General features: G+C 40.4%; 1 protein-coding gene across 2 annotated transcripts in view; it reads right to left on the bottom strand.

Moving 5' to 3' along the window:
- Nucleotides 1-389: 389 nt before the first annotated feature.
- Nucleotides 390-15,532, bottom strand: part of sorl1 (sortilin-related receptor, L(DLR class) A repeats containing) — a 95,744-nt gene continuing 80,601 nt past the window's right edge. The window contains exons 31-48 of one of the 2 annotated variants that reach the window (XM_044353384.1): nt 15,167-15,319; nt 14,110-14,286; nt 13,657-13,785; nt 13,295-13,421; nt 12,880-13,049; nt 12,207-12,319; nt 11,203-11,307; nt 10,974-11,040; nt 10,679-10,761; nt 10,492-10,582; nt 10,188-10,378; nt 9,653-9,772; nt 7,802-7,966; nt 7,275-7,449; nt 6,908-7,014; nt 6,315-6,507; nt 5,988-6,200; nt 390-4,476 (exon numbers count right to left, since the gene is read on the bottom strand). In XM_044353384.1, the coding sequence (XP_044209319.1) occupies nt 4,409-4,476; nt 5,988-6,200; nt 6,315-6,507; nt 6,908-7,014; nt 7,275-7,449; nt 7,802-7,966; nt 9,653-9,772; nt 10,188-10,378; nt 10,492-10,582; nt 10,679-10,761; nt 10,974-11,040; nt 11,203-11,307; nt 12,207-12,319; nt 12,880-13,049; nt 13,295-13,421; nt 13,657-13,785; nt 14,110-14,286; nt 15,167-15,319 (2,447 nt within the window). In that variant the 3' untranslated portion in view covers nt 390-4,408. Of the gene's footprint in view, nt 4,477-5,987; nt 6,201-6,314; nt 6,508-6,907; nt 7,015-7,274; nt 7,450-7,801; nt 7,967-9,652; nt 9,773-10,187; nt 10,379-10,491; nt 10,583-10,678; nt 10,762-10,973; nt 11,041-11,202; nt 11,308-12,206; nt 12,320-12,879; nt 13,050-13,294; nt 13,422-13,656; nt 13,786-14,109; nt 14,290-15,166; nt 15,320-15,532 lie in introns of both variants that reach the window. The other variant, XM_044353383.1, reaches the window with a different exon arrangement.

Here is a 15,532-nt window from a genome sequence, read left to right on the forward strand (position 1 = left end):
TGCATCTTTTATCCACTTGAGGGAGCTGTTCACTAGATATTGGCTTGCATCTCTTACTTTTGCCATGACATGATGATGATGCTCACATGGGTGGAAGCTGTGGTGTACATAAAGTGTGACCAGATCAGATGAAAATGGAGTCCTTTTGCCCATCAATGAGTTTCAAATATAAATTGTTACCATTTTTAAAGAGCAGTGTATTACATCTTACCCTTCTCATGACATAGTTTTCATAAAGTGTCAGGTTTAGTTGGGTGAAGTCTGTCTGGTTTAGTCAGTTGGTGGTGGTATGGGTACAACCTAAATTCATTTTACTTCCACATCTCTTATTGTCTTTTACAATACAGGGAAAACCTTAATTTACAGAATAAAAGAAAGGGACAGTCGAGTTTGATTTTCAGCAACTTTATTTCAGTATAAGTGGTTTTTAAAACACCTCACACTGTTTCTCCAAACATCTCATTTTCTTGCAACCTCTGAGATAAGCGAGCAAGACATTAATATCTTCAAACATGGCCAAGTCCAACATGATCAAACTCTGTGCCAAACGACATTTTGAAGCAAACTATTTGACAAGAGTCGACATTAAGTGAGGAGCAAACGGTCACATTATAACCAATAATCATACTTTGTACACATGTAAAAACCTGACTAAAAAGAGGCTGGCATACACACCACGTGTGGCTGCAGCAGCCGACGCAAAAAGGAGCAGTGATGTGACAAAATTAACCAAATGCCCTAACAGTAACTTCCTCCTCATCCTCGTGTATGGGTATAGTGTGTGTGTGTTTGTGTGTGTGTGTATGCATGCGTGTGCACTTTTCTATCATACAAACAGTACATTACATAGAAACCCAATGTGTTCTAATAAGGCATTATGTGGCAAAACAGAAACAAACATCAGAAAAACAGAGAAACTCCACAGAGCAAAAACAGCATCGATGCCAGAATAATCAGTTTTAAGGCCAAGAAAACAGATCAAAGTACCTCATGAACAGGGCAAGGAGCTCCATCAAATCAAGCAAAAGTCTGGAGGAAACCTTAAATGTCAGACCAGACACCGTTTTATAATCTGGGATAAGAGCCATGATGATGAAAGAAATATTTGGGCTGGAGAATATTTGGGCTCCACCAGACAAATAAATGGTTTGGTCTGTTGCTCTGGGCTAATAAATTGGGCTCTAAGGATATTTCTTCAGAAGCCAGTCTACAGAGTAACAAAAAAAAGGCATGTGTTTTCCACGATGGGATGGGTGCTTTACAAATTCACTGTAGCTAGGGCAAACAAGAGTGCGCATCAACTTCACAGGTGGTGGTAGCATAATGAGCTGGGACAATACCTTAAAAAGTACAGATATAAAATACATTCATGAAGACATCTTTACAAACAAAAACAAAAACAAGGTCAATAGCAAGCAGACACCATCAGTTCAAATGGCTCAAGCCGAGAGGCAAAACACAAAATTTCAGTTATGGACTACAGTACAGAGTCAGGTGAGGGAGGGGCGGGAGCAGAACAAAGACAATGACGCCCAAATATGGTTTCTACATTGACACATTTACAGACGTGCAACAATGAGCTTCTGTACATACAGACAGAGAGAAAATATCCTCACAGGTTAATATCTCTGTCCTATCAACTGGTACGGATTCAAATTGGTCTCATTGTCCTTAAAGGGACAAACCAAGTAAGAAAAAAGAAAAATCATCTCACACCACCTCTGTTGATATGTAGCCATGCAGATTGTTTTGTTTATTTATTCAGGTTTTGAGATTTCAGCCTCCATCCGACCACAATGGCGGTAGATATAATTCTGTTTATGGGGTTTAATATTGAAAATTTACTTTAACAAATATTCAACACCAACATGTATTTTCTGAAAGTGTACGAAAATCAATTAATTAATTAAAGAGCGGCAATGAATGAATGAAGGCAAAAGAAATTCACTAGTGTTGATTTATCCATTAGTTGATCAATAGTAAATTAATTGTGAAATATTTTGCTGTTTTATTAATCATTTAAGTGGTTTACGAAGTTGGCAAACATTCTCTAAGATGTGATTTACTGCTTTTTTTAATATCACTGTTTTGTACTGTTGGTTGGAAAAAATTAGATATTTGAAGACGTCACCTTAGGAACATTTTGATTGGCATTTCTCACTAATTTCAGACATTTTAATCTGAAATAATGAAAGAGATTAACTAAAAACATCTGTTATTTGCAGCCCAAAAATCCACACTGTATTGTGTAGTTATACTTTGATGAACTTGCAAATTAATACTGTTGACCAATCACAAATTATCTTGACAGTGCTGACATCTGAGAGAACAAAAAGATTGTTCTTAAAAAAAAAGTTTGTGACACGCTAATTGTAATTGTAACGCAATTGTATTTTATTGACATACTGAAAATGTTGTACTCTATCACTGGAAAAACAATCTGTAAATTTTCTTTTTCTTCTTTTTAAGAGTAAAAACAGGGACCTGGAGAATCCATAATGGCGGAAACTATATTGCAGTAATGCAATTTTACATAATTCAGGGAATTAAAAAGAGATTTGGTGTGTCAACTTATTGTTCGGTTAGCGACCCACCTCACTAGCTTGCTATTAGCTAGGAGTTAGCTGGCTTGCTAGCTATTGGGCAGGCTGTTATGATGGTTGTGGTGCTGACTGTTGCTAGCATTTTACCAGCTAGCTAACATGTTACTGGTTAACTCGCCAGCCACAGAAGCTTGCCACTTATAGCCCTATAAGTACAGTAGTCATAAATGTTCCAGCACACTTAATATCACAAGGTTAAACTAATAAATTTGGCTTCTTACTCTGGATAACCTGCAGAGCGGTGTTTTTATAAGTATTATTTCCTCTGCAGAAAATTGTTCTTCTAATAAAAACTTATCATAGTGAGATCTGTGGATTATTAGAGTAACAGTGACACTGTTTCTGTAAAAACAGAGGTCTTGCTGTTAAAATGTCAAAGATAAATATCTGAAAACCTGTGAAAATAAAACCAAGACTCTGCATGACTACTTCTTCAGGTATGTGAAAACATGTTGTTTTGTAACTTTGGGCGAATTGACCCTTCAAATTTTTATCTTAACCAGACACTGAGCCTGAACCTGACTCTTCATCACAACTACTGACAATAATCTGCGTCTGCCAGTCATTTCACCCACAGCTGATCCAGTACCTCTTCAAAGGTTTCTGTACCTATTCAACAGTAGATCGACAGTGCTGCCTAAGCCATGATGGTGATGGTGGTGCTGCGCGGGTGTCCGCTCCGACACAGTTCCCTGAGAACCCCAAACACACTTCCTCTTCAACTACAGCTATGGCAAAATGCTGGGGACGATAATTTCATGGTCCTGAATGATTCAAAAAGAAAAACTAAATACACATTTTACGGAATGATATGGTGCAGCATTACAAGGAGAGGACATATTAAAAGCCAATATTTACAAACAGTTCAGATGATCTTGGTGATGCTGAGAGGAATTGGTTTCCCCTCAAAGGCCAGGAATATTCTCGTATCTTGGTACGTGTGTTGCCTCTACATACAGACATACAACCGTGTGCTGGTGGTGGAAAATAAAAGTGTATCTATGAGGACACTACATAGTGCCACTAGTCAATCCAATCACTGATCTGTTTGGTTGCGCTGAGTGTCAAAGACTTTGTTAATGTGTTTACAGTAATCAATAGCGTGATCAAAGACACAAACAATTCAGATTCTGTAAATGATGATAAATGATCCACAGTTAACTCTTCCAACTGCCTCACACTGGGCACCAATGTTACATACACTGCTATAGTACACACTGTACTATTACCAAAATATGTAACTATTAATGCTTCCATATTTTCTTTGTACATATTGTATACAGCATATGTCTATATAATAGTTTGATTTTTTTTCTACGTGTGTATGTGTGTGTTTTTTGCATTCTATATTCCAGTCTCTGGATGCTTATTTTGGCTTTAAGCAATGAACCACTCCAATGGATAGTGAGTTTGCATTACAAATAGGGTCTCTCTTTCCCTGGCGCGCTCAACAAACTCAAATCCTTCACAGTTTGCTTCAGTGTCCACCTCTTCCTCCTAGTCCTTTTTTGACCCCATATATATATATATTTAATATTATAAAAAATAAGTTATTGCGCATCCAAAAAAAGTGCATTGTATATTTGAAAAATATCTCTTTCTCTCTTTACACTTTTCCATTTTTCTTCATCTTTCCTGCTAATCGGGTGGTTTCCCATCGACTGATTTGGGATGACGGCAAAGTGTCTGCCTATTTGCTCTTCACTCCATCGTACCGCGCCATTGATAGGAAGTAAAGGGGAGTGGGAGGGGAGGAAGAGAAGGGGAGAAGGGAAGAAGGAGATAGGTAATGGAGGGACGTCTTGCTACGCAATGACCATGGGAACATCGTCTGAGAAGCCGCTGATCATGGGAGCATCTTCATCGTCATCACCTGGAGAGAACGGAGGGGGAGAGAGGAACATTTACAAAAATGTCTTTACTGTAAGGGTTAAAGCAGCACTAATCAATGTGATGATGTGCTATTGTGTGTAGCTTTGTATTTTGCACAATTTGTCCTGTGTGTTTTTTGTTTTGTACAGTTATATATTTAATTTGTAAGGGACTGCAGATGAAAATTAGCTTTAAAGCTAAGTTCGTTTGTTTAAAACTGTACATTATCCCAATAAATACAATACAACAACATAAAATGTACAACGTAAAAGAGGTCACTCATAATGTCAAACCCACAGTTTTCACACAAACATTTTAGTGTCTTTCAGCTCATTGCCGGCTAACTTGCTTTTCATCAACCCTGTTTCCAGCTGCAGCAGATGACTGTTTCATTTATTTTTATAGCAAAAAAGCTCTGATAAAGTAAACAACTAGCTTGTGAACATAGCAACATATCAGTTTTATCAGTTAAAAAAAGTTGTTGGAGACCTAAACAGCAAAAAGAGGGAGTGAATTTTGGAAATAAATTCATTAGGTTGACAAAAACATGAACTCAAAATGAATGTTGTTCTGTGTCTGTTATATTATGTGTACATACGTTCAACTTAATAAGGTGATAATATGGCACTGCTGTATTTTCAGCTTGTCCAAAACATCTCCATCATGTCCAAATTGAGAAAATACATATTGCATCTTTTCCCAGTGCAGGGTATCAGTTAAGTCATCCGATCTCATTTTGGCAGGTGGGACTATAGATTTCTTACAAGATGTGAGTAGTTTCTTTTTTTGCTTTGATTAGACTATTGCTGTAGTGCTGTAGTGAAACTAAATACTGCTTAAATATTTTAACCCTAACCCCCTCATTAATTACCATTAACTGTCAAACCTGAAGTGACCAAAGGGATAATACTGTTTAATGTATGTGAAGAGAGTCGGCTCCTGAAACTGATGATATGGGTTCAATCTTATCATTTTCAGAGCTCCTCTGAGATACTGCCATTCCTGGTTTTGAGAGGGTGATTTAAGTGTTCAGCAATATATCAAATCCTTTTTATAGCAATTAAGATTCAAGCTGACCATGAGAAACATAATCTTAAAAGACTCGAGTCTCATTTTACACTGACTGCCTGCATGGAAATTGGTACCATAAAACAACATTTCTGCTCTATGTTGAGTGTCTTGAGTGATAAACTCTTTGTTTCAGAAAGCAGCAATTCTTAAATATGTGGACCCATACAAGACAGAGATGAAAAGGAGCACTGAGAAATTCTCTTCTTAACAAATTCTTCCTATTTTTATTCCCAGAAATCACAGTTTTCTGTGTTGGTCAGTGAAAGAGTGCCTCAACACTGAACAGACACCCTGAACAAGCACTAGGAACTGCCAATGCAGTGACAAGGACCTCAGACCTCCCACTCATGAATCATGTAAATCGCGTTTGCTGGAGCGTCCACTTAACACCAGGACAACCCAAAGCTGTGTACATCTACATAAATATTATAATTGTCTCACCCAGTTCGTCCCCAGAGGAGAAGATGGCAGAGCCCAATCGGGAGTTGTAATGGGAGTTGGCAAAGGCGGTAAAATTGTTCTGCAGTCGGCGGTGTCGGAGGTAGAGAGCCACCAAGCCGCCGCACACTCCGAGCAGCAGCAGGAAGAGGACCGGGACCACCACTGCTGCCATGTCCCCCGAGTGGCCCTCACCGCGGGAGGCATCACTGGCACCTGGACACGTGGAATCAAGTCCGTGTTCAACATTCATTTTACACTTTCTTTCAAATCCGTATCATTTTCATTCATGTTTCAAAACTGTGTGTGTGTGTGTGTGAGCTCCAGTACCTGCTGTCAGCTGGTTATAGAGCAGCAGGGCGGGCTCCCCACACAGCTGGCCGTTGAGCAGGCAGCGGGCCTGCACAGAGAAGGTGTAGTTGTGTCCCAACATCAGGCTGCTGATGCGGAAGTAGGTCTCTGTGGTGTTTCCCAGGAAGGCTGTCTGGTTGGTCACACTGTCATACACATGTACTTCATACCCCTGTAAACAGCATGCCATGAACGTGAATGGAGGATATTAACAGCACCAAACCACAGAATGTAAATGTAGAATTATGAGAAATGCTTCTTTTGGGCTGTTAGTGGACTGTAGTATATTCACAGGCTGGGTTTCTGCTACTTGCTGATAAAATATGAACACTTGTAAAAGATTGAATTATTTTCTTAGCATTACATTATTGAATCTCTCATGAGTGTTAGGCCTAGAAAACTCTAATGAAGTAGAGCTATGCAGTCCTCGTATCATTTATCATGATCATGTTTCAGCTTTTCGGGAAGACTGTTGAAGAAAACCCTCAAAAAATGAACCTGCTGATAGAATATAAGAAAACATTGAAGAGGGGCAGAAAAAAGAAGCTGAAACACCGTCACTTGTATCTCACCCTGCTCTCATTGAAACCCTTCTCTCTGACAGCCAGACTCTTCCAGAACAGGAACACGTGGTCTTTCTCCGTCAAAATCTTCAGGGCCTCAGGAGCCTGAAGAGGAACTGCAGCAGAGGGGAAATATTTAGTAAATTATTTTATTCCTTTGTAACGACATGTAGAGTTTAGGTAAAGTGATTGGTGATACTAAGGTATGATGGGAGCTTAATATCTTACTAAAAGACCACAGTTACAAATGCATACTATATGTGATAATGCATACTGAGGTGTTCAGTTTATGAGATATGTAAAAGTCAAAGAGTCATTAATCAACTATTGGTTTCACTCGTATGTATGTATGATAGTTGTCTGTCTGTCTGTGTACCTGTGCTCAGAGTGAAGCTGGCCTCCTTGCTCATGTTGCGCAGGCGGACAGAGATGCTGTACCGTCCTCCGGGCTCCAGGCCTTTCAGCAGGTACTCCACTGTGTTGTTCTGGGTGGTCAGCTTGTAGTCCCGCTCCACCTTACGGATCACGTCCCTCACATGGATCGCATATGTCTACAAAGACACAAAAACACATGTGATACCAATATTTGAAGAATGGTTAGATCTATGAACAGATTCGGTTTTTACAGATGCATGATACTGATACAAACTGTGAAGTCTAATAACAAATAATAAGATTATGTATTGGTCAGATACTTATTACTGTGACTGACAAAACTGAATATAAACCATGAACACTCATGTTAAGTGCAATGTAAACACTGAAAATACACTACACTTCAAAAGGAGTAAACACAAGTCCCAGCAGGCATCATGACACACCCTCCTGATTACATTACTGATGTGTATTGTCATCTATTTATCATCATCATCATCATCACAGTAACATGAGACAAAGTCGTACCAGAGGTGCGTTTGGGGCGTCGTAGGGCGGCTGCCACTTCAGCGTGGCCTGCGTCTTGTCTATTCGCACACGATGGAGGTTTCTGGGTGGCAGCCTCTCGTTGGGAATCATTTTCACCACAGTGTATAAAGAGGGGGGACCCAAGAAGGGAGCAACAGCTCGCACCTGAAGACAAAACACAAAGATAAGTCATAAAAACAAAGACAAGAACATTTGGAATAATGCATTAGTTAGTAGAATCAGGTGATTATACCAACACAATACTGGACTAATCTCTTACTACAAACATGGAAATGTCCCATGATAAGTCTTCTCTGCCTGCCTATAAACAACATGAACATAAACAAAACAACTGGATGCCTGCAAAGAAACACTTTCACATGATCACAACCAAATCTAAAGACATTAAAGAACCAGTGTGTAGGATTTAGTGCCATCTAGCAGCGAGGTTACAGATTGCAACTGAATGCCACTCTCTCCCCCTCCACTTCCAAGCTTGTAGGAGAACCTACGGTGAACGCAAAACTCACAAAAAACGCAGAAAGGCCCTCTCTAGAGCCAGTGTCCATTCTGGGCTACTGTAGAAACATGGCGGTGCAACATGATGGGCTCTGTGGAAGAGGACCTGCTCCCTATGTAGATATAAAGGGCTCATTCTAAGGTAATGAAAACACAATGATTCTTATTTTGAGGGGATTATACACTAATTAAAATAAACTTATGAATTTTATATTCCATTTCTGCCAAGTCCGTTCCGCTAAATGCCACTAAATTCTACACACTGCACCTTTAAATATAATTGCAGAATAATGGCAGCATATGGCTTTAACCTTCTCCTCATGTCCGCTGGATCCAGCTGTGTTGCACTACAGCTCTGTCACAGCTGCATCGTTGTTTGTTGTTGCCAACATTTTTTCATTGCCTAGATACACATTTGCAGCGCGTTTAGATGTGGTAACAGATGCTTTGTGGCTGTACTTGTATATGACAACCCTTTGTCACCTGTAACTTTCTGTGTCACCGCTCATTTTAAATGCAGATTTAGGCAATCAGTCACACAGCTGTTATTAACCTGTGGTGTTGTTTACACTGTTAGATGATGGTGTGATCAGAAAATAATGATTTTACCAGCAGCTCGGTAAGGATTGCTGGATAACATCATGTTCATTCTATTATCTGACAACAGAAACAGAAATAGTGACTGAGAACCACTATATTGTGAATTCTGCTAAAGGTAATGACAGACACAAGGACTAAAGAGCATCTCCTTCACTCTTTTTCCTTTGTTCCTTCCTTCTCACACAAGTTTTGCTGTGTATGCGTGAAGACAGAATTAGACAGAATTAGAGCTCATGTTGTATCTGTGGTCAAGCGTAATCAAGAGGCTGATTTTAAATTTACTTCTCTAGCTTTGATGCCACCTCATCTGCTGTGCAGCCGACCGTGGCTCCCATTGTGGATAATTTAGTCCTCAATTTCCCCTCCACATTATCCTCACACAGACTTTTCAGCTGTAACAAATATGGTTTAATGCCAAAACAAACTTTTCGGTGTGAAAACACCTTGGGATTGTATGAAAGATGTGACTGGTTTCACTTGAGTCATACGGGAGTCCAGACATCTGCCCGCATGTCCCTCCTGACTTAACACTGGAATGATTTCAGCTTTACTGCAGATAACTGCAAAGAAGCTCTTCGGTAAAATACAAAAATAGCACTCAAATGTTATAATAACAGACAAAAAAAAGAACAGGATCAGGACATTTCCACACTGATAGCATCAGGATTTAAGTTGAGTGAAATCATCTGTGAAGACTTTAGAGGAAGTTGGAAGGATCTCAAAAAGACTCACCAGGAAGAGATACTGTTCATCACTGTCCACGATGACTGTCAGGCTGAGAGAAGAGGTGCGGACCATACGAGGACGGCGGTATAGATCCAGGAAGGAGGTGGCGTAAAACACCCCATACGCCTACAAACACACACACACCACATAAAAAATATATCTTATATCTGCTTATAACTACATTATAGTGTGTTATAAACCATTCATAAACTGTTTATATACTACTTAGAAACGCTAGGTAGAAGGACTTCAAGTAAAGTCTACATATTAATAAAATTAAATAAATTAATGTCCTCTTTATTCTACAAATGGTTAAATTCTTTCTAATTAGAAAAATAAATAGTCTTCATTGTCCGCTTCACATTTTTCCAGACACTTGTAATTATTGTTTATCATATCAGTATCAGTCAACAGTTTCTTATTAATTATTGTTATCTGCCCTGAAAGTCCATACTGATCAATCAAACATCAAATGATCTGCCATCATGTAGCCCAGAAATCATAAAGGAGTAATACTGTGTGTGTCTGGTGAGTGTTGTACCTCAGCAGGGGGCCCGGTGATGGTCCAGCTGCAGTCCACAGCGGTCTGGTTGAGGGCCCGGGCTTTGATGAGGGGCCGGTCTGGCTGGACGCCAATGGTCTGATGATGGGACAGGGCTGTGGGACTGTCCCCTATACTGGTGTGAGCCCACACTGCCACCTCATACACCGTCCCTGCTGTCAGGTTCACAGCTAGAAATGGACAACACACCTCGAATTACCGCTAAAGTGACGATCGGTGACAGTTGCAGATGAATAAATGTCCGTCTCACTTGAATTCGAGACACATCACGCATAAACTGTACCTTTGAGGATCTTCTTGCTGACTGTGTAGTTCTTGTTCTCCTTCACGTGGGTGTCAAACTGCCAGGAAAGAATCACTACGTACTGTTTCACCTTGCGAAAAAAAATATACAGGAGACCCATCCGTCATGTTTAGATATTAGCTGTTTAGATAAACTCAAGAGGTGTGTTTTTGAGAGAGGCTCTTACCTCGTACTGGGAGTTGAAGCTGAATGAGAGGCTCATGGAGTCGCTGGTGATGCTGTCGGCGATCACAGAGGGAGGAGGCAGAGCTGCAGCACAGGGAGCGGGTCAAAGTGGAAGAGAGTTATACTGTGCTGCAAAAATAATCTCCTAAACCTCCTCCTGCAATACTTTGTAAACAGCAGTAGGGGGCAGTCTTGGAAAACGTTTCAAACTGGAGTGTTTGTGTGTGTGTGTGTGTGTGTGTGTGTGTGTGTGTGTGTGTGCATGTGAGTGTGACACTGTGGGAAGATCATCTTACCTTTCTGAGGGGTGATGGATTTAACCTCAGTCCAGTTCCCCATACCCCGACTGGTCACTGCTGCCACCTGAGAAATATCATCAGAGCAACTATCAACATTTAAACTGAATACGCTCAATATGATGATGTCACACCTGGAATAAGAACTGTGTCATTGATTGTGGGGAAACACCATGGTGAAGTGAGTGGCACGAAGAATACTTTGCATGTGTGTGTGTGTGTATCTTACCCTGAACCTGTACAGAGTCTCTGGCTGCAGCTCCTTCACCTCAGTGCTGTTTGTGGTGCTTCTCTGTGACGTCCAATCAAGAGCCCCTCGCTCACTGTACTCAACCTGACATGAAACACACACACACACAAAGTTGCAGAGAGGCAGCGTAGACACTGAGACCATGTGAAGTGAAAGATATGCTACATTTTACTGGTTTTAAGCTAACAACAACTATGTTTGTTACTGAAAGTGCAATTAAACCTTGATGAAGAAAAAGCCGATAAGAATAAGCACTAAAACATCTGCTTAACAAGCATATTTGCAGCAAAGTAATATTTTATCACTTTGCCCCCAGTTTTCCATCCACTGCCATTATGTTTTAGCCATAGCTCGTTCGTTAGGCTAACAGCAGATTGTTATGTTATTGCTAAAACAAAAGCTGACTGTATGTAACTGTTTAGGCTATTTAACCACATATCTTAAAAATCAAAAATGCAAAATTATTTCCATGGAGATATTATTGAGTTTATAACATGACACTGCTGTTGCTGCTCTAGAAATAAAAAAAAAAAAATCTAATCCTGCTCTGAATGTATTCTTTGTTTTGCACAGTAATAAAAAAGTACTGATCATAAAGTATCAATAAAACTTGTCACATATTAACACATATTAACCACTAACACATCATTGTCAAAGTAACTGTCATACTGTATGTGGAATAATTATCTAGACTATGATCCTTGTTGTTTACTGAAGGAGGATAAACATTCATTAAGTGATTTTCTCTCTTTAAACAATCTGCTATTAACAGGATGAAAGTTTAACTTATACCAGAGAGGAAGAACAAAACGTTTCTGCTTTTTCTTGTAATTAATATGATTTCCAATTCTGAAACCAATAATGTTAAAATAAGACATGGAGACTGGCAGGGAGTCCAGTCTTCTTCTGTTTCTTGTTTGTTACTTTAATTCTTCTGCCCTGAAAATGAGCTGCTTGATGTTTCGCAGAGAAAATGAACTCACAATGTACTCTCTGATGAGGCCGTGTCCTTTGTCAGGAGGACTCCAGGAAACTTCTACCGTCCCGTCTTCACCGTTATCACAAGACAGCTGCAGGTTCCTGGGGGGGTCAGGCACTGCAGAGCACACACACACACACACACACAATACAAATGAGAAGATTGGATGAAATGTTTTGGATGAGGCAGTGACTATAGGAAATAAAATATGAAATGCTTTACAAGCAGCTTACAGTGTTCTTACTAGCTAAACACACTATAACTTCACTACAATAATTAATATTCAATGAATTTCAGCTGTTTTTGTACACTCTATTTCACCTTACTCTTTGCTTACAGACAAATATTATAAATTATAAATGCACATCATGTCTGTATTATAACTTATAATACCGACCTGGAATTAAATCACACTATATAGTGATTCTGCATGTCTGACAACAGGTCTTGAAGCTCCGCAACTTAAAATTCTGCTTTTTACTCTTTGGTGACATTTTTGTGAATGAAACTTGCCCACAAACGGAGCAGGACAGGTAACTTTGTGTGACAATTTAAAGACATTCATCAGGCTGAAATAAGCGTTTTACAACGCTTATTTGTGAAGTCTAGAGAGTTGATAACATTGATGTTATTTAGTATCAGTGCATCAACCTGTGAGTCGATCCTATGATACTCACCTCCCTCCGGCGTCCTGACTGTGATCACCTCGTTGGTCTTGTGCAGCTTGCTGAGGCACTGGGTGAGCACTTTGACGTGATAGGTGGTGTCTGGTTTCAGCACGGTGAGTTTGTAGCTGGGCTTATTGCTGTGAGTGTCCATGATTGTCCACTGCTGAGTGCCCACGAGCCTGAAAACAAAAGATAAGAGACATCAGGATAGCAGAGTGTTGATATGGCTCTGTGCCAAGTGTATTTCTGTTTTACGCAGAATGATATTCTAGGCAGAATGGAAAAGCTAAACCTTTTTTTTTTATTGATAATAATCATATCAACTGTATATTGCAGTGTCAGTAGGACAACTGCAATGTGTCTGGTCTGATATCAACATTGCCCAATCTATCAGTAAAACACTACTGTGGGTGTGCAGGCTCACCTGTAGTAGATGAGGAAGTAGCAGGAGTCCGGAGGAAGGTTTTTGGGACGAGACCATGTCAGAGTGATGGCACCCAAGAAGTCTGGTGTCCACTGGAGGTTCTGCACTTTATAGGCCAGGGTGTCCACTGTGAGAAAGGGGAGATTTGGATGGCTCAGTTGAATTGTATATAACACACAGCCTGAAATGAACACTAACAACCAGCAGGTGGCAGTATCGCATTGCTTTCAAACTACAGTACAGAGCTAGTGACTCACCTGTAATTTTTAAGGGCTAAAATGATCAAGTAAATAGATTCTAACTCTTCTGTAATCAATAGATAATTTTAACATCCTCTTGCTTATGTGAGAGTGGGAACCTACAGGTGCAGTCGTCCTCGTCGCTGTGGTCGGAGCAGTCCAGGAAGCCGTCACACCTCTCGCTGTCCAGCACACAGGCCTCACCGTCAGCACAGCGAGTCCCGTTCACACAGAACAGAGGCCCACGGGTGGCTGCAGAGAAAAAAGGTTTTAGACAATTGGTTTTGTTATTGCATTTCCTACATCTGAATATGCAACACGGCCGCCATTTCTGTATACAATGAAGAAAAAAAAAAGATTTGAAAAAGAAACTATTTGGATTTTTTACTGTGTATACAAAATAATGGGCCTCCTGTGTCATCAGGACATACATTTTATTTTATGAAATGTTTTAATAATATTGCAATTTTGCCTATTAGCCAACAAAACCAGAGCAGATCTTTCTGCATTTAGTCTTTGCTCTGCTTGTCTCCTGTCTTGTGTGGTATCACAGGTGTACGGTGTGCAGAGACTCACGGCAGTGGGCTTCATCAGAGCCGTCCTGGCAGTGGAGATGGCCGTCGCAGCGCTGCCAGTCAGGGATGCAGTGGGGGGGTTTGCGGCACAGGAACTGACCCCGACTGCAACGGCCAGGGGATGGCGGGGGAGGCGGGGCCTGGGTGGGTTCTGGAGCCACTGTCACAGAGCCATTAGCTGCTGTCGGAGAGATACATGTTATTACTGTGGGGATTCTCATTTTAAATCTATTATTTGTGTTTCTCTTTTCTCTAGTTCTCTTTGAGAGAATGTACAAGCCTACAGCAAACATTAAGACTGCTTGAGCATGCATGTCTGTTATACGCTTACTTGTTAATTAATGAACCAGTAATGCTTTTCTGGAAAAACTGGAAATACCAACTCATGGTTGTAAGCCTCCGCCAACCAGTCAAGCTGCAGTTTACATCCACGTCTGTCCAGACTCATAATATTTGTAGTGAAGACTTTGAAGGAATTTAATGGAGGGTATCAAGTGTATTTTCTTTGTATGTGTTCAACATGCTTTGCCAACATTTCAGATATGGATGTTGCTGCAAAGAAGCTACAAATACTAAAACATGGATGCTTCACACATCTTCAACCCGGCAGCACAGAAGATCTAAACAATCACCACAGTTTCAAGGTGGGCACCCAGAATGAGTGTCATCAATTCAGTCACAATGTCCCCTTCTGTTTGTGAGTATTGAATAATGGCCAGAAAAGTGTTTTTGCAGAACATAATGATGTCACAGTGAAGTTGACCTTTGACCTTTTGGATATAAAATGTCATCGCTTGATCATTTGAGTGAAACTTTGTCATAATTAGCGTTAGGAATTCTTGAATTATAGCCAAAAACATGTTTTGTGATGTCACAGTGACCTTTGACCACCAAAATGAAATCAGTTCATTCTTAAGTCCGAGTGGACGTTTATGCCAAATTTGAAGAAATTCCCTTACGGCGTTCCTGAGATATCATATCTGTCCACGGCTGTCACCGGCGCCAAGGAATAAAAAAAAAAAAAAAAACACATTATGAAATCAACAGATAGGTTGTACCTGTGGGACATCCCAGCTCATCGCTGCCGTCAGGACAGTCAGCGTAGCCGTCACACACCCAGGTGTTGATGATACAGGCTCCAGAGCCACAGTGGAAGCGGTTGGGGGCACAGGTAGAGGGACCAGGGGCCACAGTGTGAGGAGTAACACCGCCTGCAAGAGAGAAGATTCATATTAAATCTTGATATGAAAGAAATATGGAAACATTGGGAAGTTTTTTCTAAGCATCATAAAGCGTTGATTGTGTCTTAGCCCACTGGACCTCTAGGACGTCCCATGAGGGAAGTTAGAATATATCTAAGCAAGAAAAATGAGGGAGTTTGCTGTTGCTGATTATCAGAAGCAATGTTATAATTGTGAACTAGA

The sequence above is a fragment of the Thunnus albacares genome, chromosome 6 (assembly GCF_914725855.1).
Source record: "Thunnus albacares chromosome 6, fThuAlb1.1, whole genome shotgun sequence".
Classification (NCBI taxonomy): Eukaryota; Metazoa; Chordata; class Actinopteri; order Scombriformes; family Scombridae; genus Thunnus; species Thunnus albacares.